The 14,124-nt window shown below is 41.8% G+C and overlaps 1 protein-coding gene across 2 annotated transcripts in view; it reads right to left on the reverse strand.

The window, feature by feature from the left end:
• Positions 1-1,078, reverse strand: part of CDK5RAP2 (CDK5 regulatory subunit associated protein 2) — a 178,522-nt gene extending 177,444 nt beyond the window's left edge. The window contains exon 1 of one of the 2 annotated variants that reach the window (XM_069476724.1): positions 829-1,078. In XM_069476724.1, the coding sequence (XP_069332825.1) occupies positions 829-887 (59 nt within the window). In that variant the 5' untranslated portion in view covers positions 888-1,078. The remainder of the gene's footprint in view (positions 1-828) is intronic. The other variant, XM_069476722.1, reaches the window with a different exon arrangement.
• Between the last annotated feature and the right edge of the window lie 13,046 nt (positions 1,079-14,124).

The following is a 14,124-nucleotide window of genomic DNA, read 5'->3' on the forward strand; positions in this document are numbered from 1 at the left end:
GGCTCCACCAGCCCCACCAGCAATGGGGCCTCCATCTGCCTCTTGGGGCAGGTCGAATGGGAGGCCACTCTCAGCCATTATTCCCTGACTTGTATCACTATCGATGATAGTAGTAGTAATAATAATAATGGCAACACAGGATCATTTTTTAAGCACTGATTATATGCCAGGCATTACACTTGCCAAGCTAACTAATTGCTGGGCAAGCATCACCTCTTTTAATCCTCATCCAACTCTGTCAGGTGGATATTACTGCTAGCCCATTTTACAGATGGGAAAGTAGGTTAAGTCACTTTATCAAGATAACACAGTCAATTTACGGGGCTAGATTTGAATTCAATTCTGTCCAGGTCCAGCCAAGGTTCTTAAACACTGCATTCCAATGCCTCCTTCCTGTGTGGCCACTATGTGACTCAAAAAGCAAAGTCTGGACATACCTACTACATTCTCCATGATGAAAACAACCCCCCCAAACCAGAATGAACCATCAAGTGCCCTCAAGGTCCCTGCCCCCAAAACAGTCCCCACCAGTGGAATACTTGAAGTGCACCCCCTATTCCCACTCTTCCAGAAAGCCCCTTACCTGTCCTTCAAACCCTCTTCAAAGTATGCCCCAAAATGCTAGATGCGAGTGTGATGTAGGTCGGGACTCCCAGCCCCCCACACTCAGTATAGCTGGTGGGCCCCCCAGAGGCCCTCTCTGAAGTAACCCACCACACATAGTGTCCCTGGCCAGTCACCCTCAAGCAACCTCAAGAGCAAGGCCCAAGGCCGCGTTAGAGCGAACTCGGGCCCGGTTACCGCGAACCCCAAATGCCCGGGCCGCACCTGCAGCCGCTGAGCGTCCCAGGGAGGGTGACGTCCTCTTCCAAAACCGAGTCCATCATGGACACAGAGGCGGTGTTAGCTTTGGTGTCTGTGGTGACGGCGGCGCCACGGGTAACCCCCGGTGGAGCGACCCGTCCGGCTCCCAGGTCCCCGCCCCCTCTAACCCAGCTCTTGTTCGGACTCCGGCGGCGCCGCTGGAATTCAAACCGCAGCCGCCGCCATCTTTCCCGGCGCTTCTTCCTACGGAAACGAGGCGGGGCCGCCGTGGCGCGCGCGGTGAAGCCGACCTGCCGGGGCCAGAGGCCTGGCAGGGAAGCGGAGGCAGGCGCCATCTTAACTAAGGGCATTGCATCTATGCTTGGGCCAGCAAGACTAAGGAAAGAAAGGCTGGCTGCCATGTTTCGTGAGGGCACTCAAGCCAAGGCTGGGGCGAGCGCCATCTTTGTTGTGGGCGAAAGCCGGCCGTGGTCCGTTAATTTAAGCGGGAGATGGGAATATGCTCCCGGACCTTCAGAGTTCCTAACGCAGTGTTTGGTTTTTTAGAGTAATGACCCCAAAACCTTGGATTGGGGTCTGTGCATCCAAAAAGCCTCCTCTGCTTTGAGCTGAAACTCAGATAATCGAGTGCTTTAGAAAAATCTCACATGCAGAATCTTAAGCAGTAATTTGCAGACTTAGTTTGAAGCAAATAACTCATCCCTATGAGCCAACAGGTCAGCTAGCTACACTCCCACTCCGATCTCTCACCTTTATTATCGTTAGGGCTCAAACACACCCGCGATCAGTTGACGGAGGCCCAGAGAGGGGAAATGACTCTCTCAAAGTAATACTGTGAGTATTAACAATGAGTTCGTCAACTGGAGCCAGATCCGCGGCTCCTGCCAACAGGATGACCGCTCTCTCCAAAACCCTGGCTGCCTTTCTTAAAGCACATAGCAGTCACTAAACACCTACATAATTTTGGCAGAGCTTAAGCAGTGAAATCAACCTTCCCCTCCCCTTCTCAGTGTTGCTCCCTCCTCTGCAGGCTGTTGGGAGAGCCCTGAATAAAATAAGGTGAGTGGATGGGTAGATGGTGACTTTCCCAATAATCATGAACAAATCCCATCTCAGCCTCAGTTTCCTCATTCTTCAATTAAGTAATTAATCAATTACTTTCCAAAAGAGGCCTTCGCTAATCCTCTAATCTAAATCAAATCACTTCTTGCATTCTTAGCAACCTGTATTACTTGTTTGTAGCAGTTACCACATTTTGCAATTGTATATATCTGGTCTTTTTAATGTCTTCCTCTTGCACTGGACTGGAAGCTGCATGAAGGTGGGCACTCTGTTCTGAATTGTTAACTGCTATATCCTCAACACCTAGCACTGTGCCTGCCACCTGGCAGGTATTTGAAAATATATGTTCAATGAATGAGTGACTCAGTCAGTCAATCAATCTGGAAAATGGAGCTAATATCTATCCTGCAAGGTTTTGGGGAGGATAACTTGAGATATAGGAGCTCAATCAATAGTAATTCCATACATCCCGTATTCACTCTCTCTCTCTGCTTTAGTGAGGTTTACAAAGCCCATGATTCTGCACCTGTCCCTCTTCCTTCCCCAGATCTTCAAGCACCCCTAAAATCAGCAATGGGATAACAGCCTGAAAGAGAGGGCTTGGCAGTCCTTAAAGCACTGGGACCAATACTCCTTGCCAGTGCTAAGTTCAACCCACGAGATGAGTGTATCCAAAAGCAGGGAGGCTGGGGTGGCAAGATTCCCACCTTGGCTCTGCCAGTGACTCTGTGATCTTTGGCACACCACTTCTGCTCTCTACACCTCAGTTTATACGTCTGTTAAATGAGAGGATTGGACCTCTCAGGACCTTTAAGAACTTTACAGCTCTGGAGGTGATTTCTCTGTGTTTATTTCAAAGCTACTAACATTAATACAACTAACTCTCTTCTGGAGAGGGAGGCTCAGTTACAAATCATCACTTCCCAAATGAAGGGAGTAACTTTCCATCCAGCCAATGAAAACTCTTGAGAAAGAAAATAAGAAAGAGGACCTACTTATTTTGAACGTGTCTATGTGTCACTTGTGCCAGGCACATCAAATGCACCACCTCAGTTAACCCTCACAACAACCTTCTGGAAAAGGGGCTACTATTATACCCATTTTACTTACAGTTGAGAATACTGAGGCTGCAAAAGGTTAGAACTGCTTACTCAAGTTTCCACTGACAGTGCCAGAACTGGGAAATGAGCCCAGGTCCCTCTGGACCCCAGTGCCCTCATTGTTTCAGGCAGCCTGTCACCCCCATTTGTTTGTTTTTCTCCATTTTAGAATTTAGGATTGAGAAGTGAGGGCTACATCCAGACAACAGTATTTAAGTGATATGTTCACCAGACTCTACTTCTTCAGCAACTGCTGCAAGGTGGCCGAGGGGTGAATCTTAGTGTAGGCAGTATGATCACGAGGCTGGAAGTCTGGACACCTAGATTCTGACTCTGGAAACTCCTCCAGTTTATCCTGTGACCTGGGGTTCCTTTCCCTTGCTGTATCTTTATTTTTTTCATGTGCAAAATGGTGTGTACAGTGCTGAGATCACATGTTTGCATTATCTAATTAGACATTTTGGACACCGTAAAGAAGAAAACCTGTGAGGAGTTCTCATTATGGTTAATCCATTGCCTTATTCAGCGTGACCATGTTCCTGCATTATGTGCTAAACCCTTTAGTGAACCCGGAAACAGAAAATAGAATCAATTGCTCAAATGAAAGGCTATCTGGGAAATTGTTTTTCCTGCTACTGTGGTGGTTTCATGGTCAGGGACGGAGGCCTTTGCCCTGTCTCTGTCTCACCATGGCCTTTCTTTCTGCCAAGCCTGGAGATGACGTCACTGTCACCAGCTGTTTGAGCTATCTGGAGCCATCTCCTTGGCAACAGCCACACAACCACAAAGCTGGCATTATTATTTCCTTGGACAAGGTCATATCAAATGTTTGGGAGGAAGTAGCTTGCAGACAGATGTCTTTCATTTGGGTGGAACCCTCCTGAAGTTTTAGCAGCTCAAGACACTTGAATTGCCATTACAAACAGCAAGAATAACTTTTTATAGGATCAGTACATACACATTGCTGCTGTGCACTATTCCATTTCATCCTCACAACACTGTGAAGAGAATTGGGATGACTGTGCTGCTCCACAGAAGAGGAAACTAAGGCTCAGAGAAGGAAAGAGATTTGCCAAAGGCCAAATTTCTTTCTTTCCATCTTTCTTAGCTTTTTATTTAGAAATAATTTCAAACTTAGAAAAAAGTTGCAAAAATATTGCAAAGAATTTCTCATATAACCTTCACTCATTTTCCTAACATATAAACATCTTACATAACCATTGCACAATTGTCAACAATAAGAAGTTACACTGATACAATACTATTTATGGCAGACCTTATTTAAATTTAATCAGTTTTCTCATTAATTCCCTTTTGCTGGTCTGGGATCCAGTCCAGTATTTCCACATTGCATTTACTTGTTACATCTCCTTACTCTCCTCCAATCTCTGACAGGTATTCTGCCTTTATCTTTCATGACATTGACACTTTTAGAAATTCTTCCTATTATTTGATAGAATGTTTCTCAATTTAGGTCTGTGTGGTGTTTTCTCATGATTAAATTCGGTTACACACATTGGACAAAAATACCACAAAAGTGACGCTGTGCCCTTCCCAGGGTGCCTATCAGGGGACATGCAGGGTCAACGTGTCTCACTAATGGGTGATGGGAACTCTGATTTCTTGACTGCAGTGGTATCTGCCAAGTTTCTCTACAGGAAAATGACTATTTTTCCTTTTGTAATTAATAAGGATCTTGTGGGGAGATGTTTGTGGCTATGTATCCTGTTTTCCATACTTTCACCCACTAATTTTAGCATCTATTGATGATTCTTACACAAAACAATTATTACAGTGGTATTTTCCAATTGGTGATTTTCTATTTTCATCACTTCTTCTATAGTTATTAATTGGAATTCTAATGTAAGAAAGAGCTTTCCCTTTCCCCCATTTGTTCGTTTATTCAATGACTTATTTATAGCAGTATGGACTCATGGATATTTGTTTTATTTTATGTGTTATAACCCATTACTATCATTATTTATTTTGTTACACACATTGTCCTGGATTTGGCCAAGCTGCCCTTCTAACTGTGCCAAGGTTCGAACACAGGTGTGTCTGGTCCCAATGTCAGCAGTATTTCTGGCATACCGGTCTGCCCCCTTGCTCTCAAAAACTCCTCCCAACAAACCCTCAACATCAGCAGTCTCTGCTAGGGACCAATTCTCAAGCAGCATCCACTGTCTTCTCCATAGCATGCTGGTGTATCAAGCCAGTGATGCCTTGTGGGCCCAACATGTAGCCCAAGACAGTGCACACAGTAGGTGCTCAATGCCAGATTATCAAATTAACTCCAATTCCTGACTTTTTCTCAAGATGAGAAGAGGAATGAGAAATACCCCAATACAAAGGGAATAGAATGTAGATTATTGAACTAGACAAGGTAACACACATGAACACGCTACGACCTTAGACCTGCCAATTCAACTTTCTCGGCCTATTTTCTTATCCGTATACTGAGTGCATTAGACTACAGCATCGAGGCCTCTTCAGCTCTGATGTCCCATGAATAACTAGCTACCATATACTGAGCTCTTTCTATGTGCCAGGCACTATGTTAAATACTTCAAATTCTGTCCTCACAATAACCTCATTAAATAAGAACCGATAATGCTCCAATTTTATAGATGGCAAAACTGAGATTGAGAGAGGAAGAGTTGCCTGGCCGTAAAAGAGGATCAGAATATGCCATCCCTACATATGCCAGTTTGGCATAAGGATTATTTGGAGCTGAAGGCATCTGAGAATCAACAGATGTGGGAAGAATTCTCGGCCTTCTCCTTTTCTGCCTTGAAGCATAAATTCCTTTGCGCAGGTGTCCTCCCTCCCTGTCTTCCATTAGTTTCCCCAACACATTCACCAGTCACCTCCCAGTGATTTGCCATCCCTTCAAGCACAAGCCCCCTTTCTTTTGTTGAAATGGTATAAAAGCCCTCAAGCCTAACCACTTCTTTGAGTTTCACCTCTTTTCTGTGAACACCTGTGCACACGACTATTAATAAAAATTGTTTGCCTGTTCTCCAGTTAATCTGTCTTTTGCTCTTTTAATTCATAGCCCCCCAGCTACTGCTGAACCTGGGAGGCTACAGAGAAAGTTTTTCCTCCCTGACACCATACAAGCAGCTAAGTGGTGGTGGAGGTGAATTTGAACCCAGATTTCATTCTAAAGCCCATGCTCTTAACCACTAAGTCATAGCGCTGGAATCCCTGCCCTCAGGAATCTGCTTAAAATGCCCATAAATAATTATAAAACAAAGTAAAACATCTTAAATACTTAGTTGATACAAGAAAAATAACAGTAAAATTCTAGAGACACGCAGTTGAGTCATTCCGAACCAGGGGGTGGGGAAAGGTGTTTTACAAGACCTATGCCCTGCAAAAGCAGGATAGAAACCTGTACATACCATATGTGCAGTAACTTCTCACATTTTAAGGCCTGCAGATGAGATAGTACAGGAGGTGGACTTTGGCTGCCTGCCTGAGCCTTGAGCCAAAGCTCAAGTCTGCTTTCAGTACTGGACAAAAGCTCGGAAGATGATTAACACCCAGTTTCAACAGCAGGTAGTTCTGCTTTTTTTAACAGGACGAGGCAACCAGTGGAGCAGGGTCCGCCCGTGCCAGTCAAAGCCATCACGAACTGGTTACTGCCAAGATGAAGCATGAAGTTGACCACTCATAGACCTTTTGCCTCATTTTAATGCTAAAAATCATGCCCAAGGGTGGAGATTTAACATGCTAACGAGGCATGCAATGTGTGAAGAAGCATGATCACTGGATGGGCAGCTGCCAACAAAATTCCACCTCTGCATGCTGTGATTTCAATGCTAGTGACAAACTTTCTCTTTCTATCCTTTAAAAGTTCTCCAGCTCTTTGTTCAGAGAGCCAGTCTGGTTGCTCCTTAACCAGCATCATCTTCCTTTTGTTTGAGCAAAGCGCTTCCCCCCACCCAAATAAAGCCTTGCCTGTATAAATTCCTTTTTCGGTCTCGTGCCAATTTCTATTGACTCAGGGACCAAGAACCATAAGGTTGGTAACACAGAGATAAAATAAAATCCCTACTTGATACAACTATTTACGAAACCTATACCACATTCTTCATCCCTTGATGTTCTCTCACAACAGCATCTTGAAACAAGTTCATTATGGAAATTGAGGCTCAGAGACATGAACTTATTTTCCCATAGTCACACAGCAAGCTATTGACAGAGAAAGGAACTTGGACCTTAATTTCCTGATTCCCAAAAGCTGATGCTCCTGAGCTTTTTGAAACTTACAGAAGGCATAGATGCCCCCCAAGCCAAGATGTCCCTACCGTAATTGATCATCCTCAGTACCATGGCCAGATCCCCGCCCGTCTAAACCCAGGGGCTGGCTACAAGCGAGCCAAAGGCTGCTGGAAAAGTTACCCTAGGATGCCAGGGAGAGCTTTGGAGCACCCTCTCCAGCTGCATATTTGAATATGTAAAGCAGCAATAGCTCTAGGCAAAGAAGGATAATTAAATTCATCAATTGTCCAAACATTTTGCATATTAAAAAAAAGCACTTAATGTCTTATGACTTGCAGGAGAGGATGGTAAACTTTGCCTCTCCCTTAAATGTAGTGAATTCATGTTGAGAGCGCAGGTCAGGACCTAGGTAAGGGTGGACATATTTGTGGTGGCTACAGTACCTCCCTCCTCCTCCTCAAAGGGATGAATGTAAGACCCTCTACCTTTGCATTTGCCCTCCTCCCTTACTGACACACCGCCAGGTACACCGAACAGGTGGTGTCCTGCATGTGTACATCCAGCCATAGGATGCCTGGAGGTTTAAATTCTATTCATGCTCTGCTTGACAAGCTGTGAGTCCATTCCAAAGTAGGAATGCCTTCTTCTAACTCACTCAAAGGAACTGTATGTGCTAGTGGTTCTTATATTCTAGAATACCTTTCCTTCCTCTTCTCTCTCAAATTCCTAGGGTCCTCTCAGCCACAGTTAAGAGAAAGTTTTGGAGCCAGGTGTGGGGCAGTGCCTCAAGCCTGTAATCCTAGCACTTTGGAAGGCCGACGCAGGAGGATCACTTGAGCCCAGGAGTTCAAGACCAGCCTGAGCAAGAGCAAGACCCGGTCTCTACAAAAAATAGAAAATAGCCAGGGATGGTGGCGGATACCTGTAGTCCCAGCTACTTCAGAGGCTGAAACAGGAGGACTGCTTAAGCCCAGGAGTTTGAGGTTGCAGTGGGCTATGATGATGCCACTGCACTCTAGCCTAGGCAACAGAACAAGATCCTGTCTCAGAGAAAAAAAAAAAAAAAGAGCAAGTTTTGGGACCCAGTCTGAGTAGATGCCCCAGTCTGGACTCCCAGAATACCTTGAGCTGATCTTCATTGTGACACTGAGCTCTGTAATTGTCTATTACCTTGGCTGTCTCTCTTAACGGTAGCGCGAGCTTCTGGAGACTAGGAGAGGCAATGTTTTTACTTTAAATCAATTTCATTGAGATAGAATTTACAAACAACAAAATGCACTCACTTTAGGTACACGAGTACATTCTGATGAGATTTGGCAAACTTGCACACCCATGCAACCGCCACCACGATCAAGACTCTCCAACAGAGCTGTCGGGGATGGTAGAAACACAGTATTCCAAATCTGCACTGTCCAACAGAGTAGCCACTGGCCACATGTGGCTATCGAACCCTGAAAATGTGGCTACGTGACTGAAGAACTGAATTAAAAAAATTTTATCTTAATCAGTTTTAACTTAAATAGCCACAGGAGGTGAGTGGTTGCCATATTAGCATAGATACAAAACATTTCCATCACCCTAAAAAGTTTCCTGGTAATCCTGCCCAAGTCAATCTCCCTTCCACCTCAGGAAATCCCTGAGCTACTTTTTGTCATTAAAGATTTGTCTTTTTGACAATTTCCTAGAACTGGAATCCTGCAGTATATACTCTTTTGTGTCTGGCTTCTTTGGAGAGCAGGGACTTTTAATTCTATACCCTAGGATTTATTATAGCACTTGGCAGATAATAGATGTTTAATAAATGTTGAGGAAAGAATAAATTAATAAATCTTAACCAGAATTTAATGATCTTACCCCAAACGCCCTTTTCTTCACACCTAATAGAACACCTTCACACAAAAATGAAAAAGGCTCCCATAGAGAACATTAAACTAAACCTCTTGGATTCACCGATGGAAAAGCTGAGATCCAGATGGGTTCGGTGGCCTGCCCGAGACCACTCTGTGAATTTGTAACAGAGCGTGGACAGATCTGACATGTGCAGACTCCCAGGCCTGCACTCTCCTCACTCCACAATACCCACTTCCCACCCATTTCTCGTAGACAAATACAGCGATTCTTGTGGATCCCCGGGGGGCCACAGAAAGCCCACGAGATGCCACGCTGCCTATTTCTGCCTCCTGTGGGTGCCATCCTGGCCCAAGATCACCCAGCAAAGACATCGAAACAGCAACAATTCAACTTAGAAAGTATCTCATTTCATTCCAAATGTACCCAAAACCTAGGAGTGGCCTTACTCCAATACTGGGCTGTGGACTGGTTTTCTAGTCAGAAAACAAACCACCTGGTACCTGATCTAATTCTCCACTCACTAGAGAAAGAATAACATGCATTTTTGCTAAAGTTTTTATTAAAGACCTCTTACATAATAGGGAGAGAGGGAGGGAACTAATATTCACTGCAAACTGCAAACCTTGCATGAGCCAGGGTGCTTAACATGTAAGATTTCACTTAACCTCGCTGCAACCCTAAGGGGTCCAGATCATTATTACTTTTACAGGTAACGACAGTAGGACTAAGCGCCACCTGTTAACTGGCCCGAGATCCTGTAGTTGTGAGGCCTGCACTGGAACCCTTGTCTCTCTGCTTTCCAAGCTGATGCTCTCAGTACTGCAACCTATTCTCTTTGAGAATCCAGAAAAAGACATTTTCTGTTGATGTTCCGGTGTGCATCCCTTCATTAGCAGGTAACATAGCTAAGTAATTTACGTTGTTGATTCTTGGGAAGCTCATAGCTAAATGAGGTGTCAATTGCTAATTTAGCCTTTAGTCTAGGTTTTCTGGTATATTTCTATTTCCTCCTTGGTATACTTAACTTTAACTCTTAATTTAAAGGTTTTATATCTTTTAATACAAAAAGGTGAGATACAGATTATAAGTAAATGAAGTTAATTTTTTTCCCAGGACAGTACCTCCTCATTTTAACTGAAGGAAATTCAAACTGTAACTGTTGCCAAACTCCTTGTTTTGGAATTTAAAGACCTCTCCATTTCAGACAATTCCTTTGGGGATTAGCAGCCCATTGGAGTCTACACAATTTGCTTAATTACCCTAAAATTATTACCTCAACTAAAGCAGAATCTTAACAGACACCCTTAATGTCTTTATCCTTATCTGGAAGAATCTCATCTCCTTGCAAAAATGGCTTCTTCAAATGAGGCTGGATAATCCCCTAGCCATGGTGATTAAAGATAACAACGGCTCATTTAGAAAGTGTTTTGAGGAATTAAAAGGCTGAGATGTAGCCTGTTGATTCTGCAAGCTACTGAAAATAAAGGCAAAGAGGGGAGGGCACCAAAAGCATCCGTATATAGGACGATGTTTGCTGCCTACCCAGCGGGCATAAGCCGCAAAGTCTGAGGAGATGCAGGCCAGCCCGTGGGCGAGATCTCTCTCTGCTCTGAAGGAATGAGCTTCATCAGCACCGGTCCACTGAAGGGGATTTTGTGCTGTATGTTACCAAGTTCACTCACAAACATCCCTACTTACAAGTGATGTGGCGCTTTCCAAAATAATAGCCTATTTGGTTTATGGGTTAAGCTTTCACTAATTCAAAGCCTACACATCGCAGTGTACTGACACATCTTTACTCTATTTATCAGTGTAAAAACTGTGATACTGTTGATTCACTTACTCATTCATTTACTACCATTTATTAAGGTTTTTCTTTTTTTTGGTATTAGAGCCAGTGCTTGGCAATGGGAATACAAAGATGAAGACAGCCCCATTCTTTGAACCCTTTCAGTTAGGGTTTTATGGAGGCTTCGTTCCATAGGCATGATTTTAAATCATTGGCCATTGGTGATTAAAATCAATCTCCAGGCCCCAGAGGATGGGAGGTGGGGCTGAAAGATTCAGTCCTCCAAACCTATGATTGGTTCCACTGGCAACCAGCACCCCTATCTTTAGGGGCTTTCCAAAAGTCACCTTATTAAATCTGGTGTGGTTGACAGGGGCTTGCCATAAGTAACAAAAGATATTCCTTTCATCTTTAACATTCTGGAGTTATTTCAAGAGCCAGAGACAGAAACCAAATATAACATCAGATGCTCCTATAGCTCATGACAGGAAATTACAAAGGTTTCAGGACTCTGACCAGGAGCTGGATGAAGATCAAAGTATTTATTTCTTATTATCTCACAATATCACGAGAGTATCATCATCATCATCATTTTTATCCTAAATGGATATCGGATTCTGTCAAATTCTTTTTCTGCATCTCTTAAGATGATCATTATATGAGTTTTCTTTTTCAGCCTGTGTGAATTACATTGATTGATTTTCAAACGTTATACCAAGCTTGCCTTTGTAGGATAAACCCCAGTTGGCCATGAGGTACTATTCTTTTAATGTATTGTTGTATTTAATTTGCCTTGCTTCAATTTTCTTAGAAATATTTGTCTATGTTCATGAGAAGTATGGTCTGTAGTTTTCTGTGATATCAGTCTTGTTTTGTATCTAGGTAATGTCGGTTTCATAGAATGAGTTGGGAAATACTGCTTCCTCTTTAGTTTTTCTGGAAGTTTGTGTAGAATTGGTAATATTTCTTCTTAAAATGTTTCTAGAATTCACCAGTGATGCCATCTGGACATAGAGTTTTCTTTGGGGGAGGTTTATTAACTACAAATTCAATTTCTTTAAAAGATACAGGACTATTTGGGTTATCTATTTCTTTTTGAGTGAGCACAGTGGTCTGTGTCTTTTAAGGAATCTGTACATTTCATCTAAGTCATCAAATTTATTGTTATAAACTTCTCTTATCTTTTCAATGTCTTTGGAATCCATAGTGATTACCACTCTCTCATTCCTGATATTGGATATTTTTTTCTTGGTCTTCTCCCTCTCTTCTTTTAATTTTTCTGATCATTTGTCTAGCAGTCTATCGATTTTATTGAATTTCTCAAAGAACTAGCTTTTAGTTCCATTGATTTTCTCTGCTTTCTGTTTTATTTATTTTTAGTCTTATTTACTATCTTCTGCATACTTTGGGTATATTTTGCTCTTTTCTAGTTTAAGATAGACCCTTAGGTCATTCATTTGAGATCTTTCCTTTTTTTTTTTTTTTTTTTTTTTGTGAGACAGAGTCTCACTCTGTTTCCCTAGCTAGAGTACAGTGGTGTTGTCATAGCTCACTGCAACCTCAAACTGCTAGGCTCAAATGATCCTTCTGCCTCAGCCTCCCGACTACAGGTGCGTGCCACTACACCTGGCTGATTTTTTCTAGTTTTAGTAGAGATGGGGTCTCACTCTTGCTCAAGCTGGTCTTGAACTCCTGGCTTCAAGCAATACTCCCACTTTGGCCTCCCAGAGTGCTAGAATTACAAGCGTGAGCCACCACACCTGGCCATTCCTGTTTTCTAATACAAAAATTTGGTGCTCTAAATTTTCCTTTAAGTACTGCTTTAGCTGCATCCCATAATTTTGAAATGTTGTGTTTTCATTTTCATTCAGTCCAAAATACTTTCTAATTTTTCTTCATTTTTTTTTGACATGTGTGTTATTTGGAAGTATTTTAGTTTTCAAATATTTCAGAATTTCCCAGATAAATTTCTGGCACTAATTTCTAATCTAATTCCATTGTGGTCAGGAAACATATTTTGTATGATTTCATATTTTAGAATTTGTTGAGACTTATTTTATGGGTCAGTGTATGGTCTGTCTTGGTAAATGTCTCCTGTGCAGTTGAAAAGAAAGTATCTCCTGCTGTTGTTGGGCTGCGTGTTCTATGTCAATCAGGTCAAGTTGGTGATAGTGTTATGTATTCTATAGACTTACTTGTTTTCTGTCTACTTATCTAATTAATTATAATTGTGGTTTGTCTGTTTCTCTTTTCACTAGTATCAGTTTTTTTTGTGTGTGTATTTTGAAGCTGTTATGAGGTGCATATACATTTAGGATTGTTACATTTAGGATTGATGAATTTATTCTTTTACCATTATGAAATAAAATGTAATGGGTTTGTTTTGTTTGGTTGTTTCTTTAGCATACATATCACCAATTATGGTGTTTTCTTCCAAATATTTTCTTTATATATTTTTTCAAAAAAGTTGAAATTATGTTTTATCTACCAGTTTATATCCTATTAAAAGTTTTCACAATGAAATGTTACATATATATCATTGTATGTACACACACACACACACACACACACAGTTTAAAAAAAGAATACAATGAAATCTCACATACCCACACATAGTTTAAGGAATAGAATATTACTGATTACTTTGAAACCATCTGTGCATCCCTCTTTCCCTTCCAAAGCTATCTTACTTTTGTATTAATCATTCCCTTGTCTTTCATTACAGTTTTCCTACAAAAATATGTATTTCTAAACAACATATTATCCTATTTCCATTTTTTTGGCCCTTAAAAGAAATTACACTGTATAGATTTCTATGACTTTTTTTGCTCAACATTATGTATTTGTGATTTATCCACATTGATGTATAAAGGCTGTAATTCATTCATTTTCCATTCCTGCATAAAATTCTCCTGGAAGTATATGGACAGACTGCAATCTATCCATTATTCTACTGACAGACATTTGAACTGTTTCCAATTATTTTGCTATAACCAATAATGCTGCCATGAAAAGTCTGGAATGTGGCTTCTGGTGCACATACATAAGAGATTCTCTAAACTATACACAAGGAGTAGAATTTCATGCACATCTTCAAAGTATTTCATTTTTCTTCACTTAATTCTGATTCCGTTTTTAATAATTCTTCCTAATCCTTCTTAGTGATTGTATGTTATCTTAACAAGTGTATGCACTAAACCACATCCCTACTCTTGAACATCTAGAATTTGTCTCTATTTTTTGGAACTTTAGACATCACTCTGAAAAAAA

Source organism: Eulemur rufifrons, chromosome 7 (assembly GCF_041146395.1).
Source record: "Eulemur rufifrons isolate Redbay chromosome 7, OSU_ERuf_1, whole genome shotgun sequence".
Lineage (NCBI taxonomy): Eukaryota > Metazoa > Chordata > Mammalia > Primates > Lemuridae > Eulemur > Eulemur rufifrons.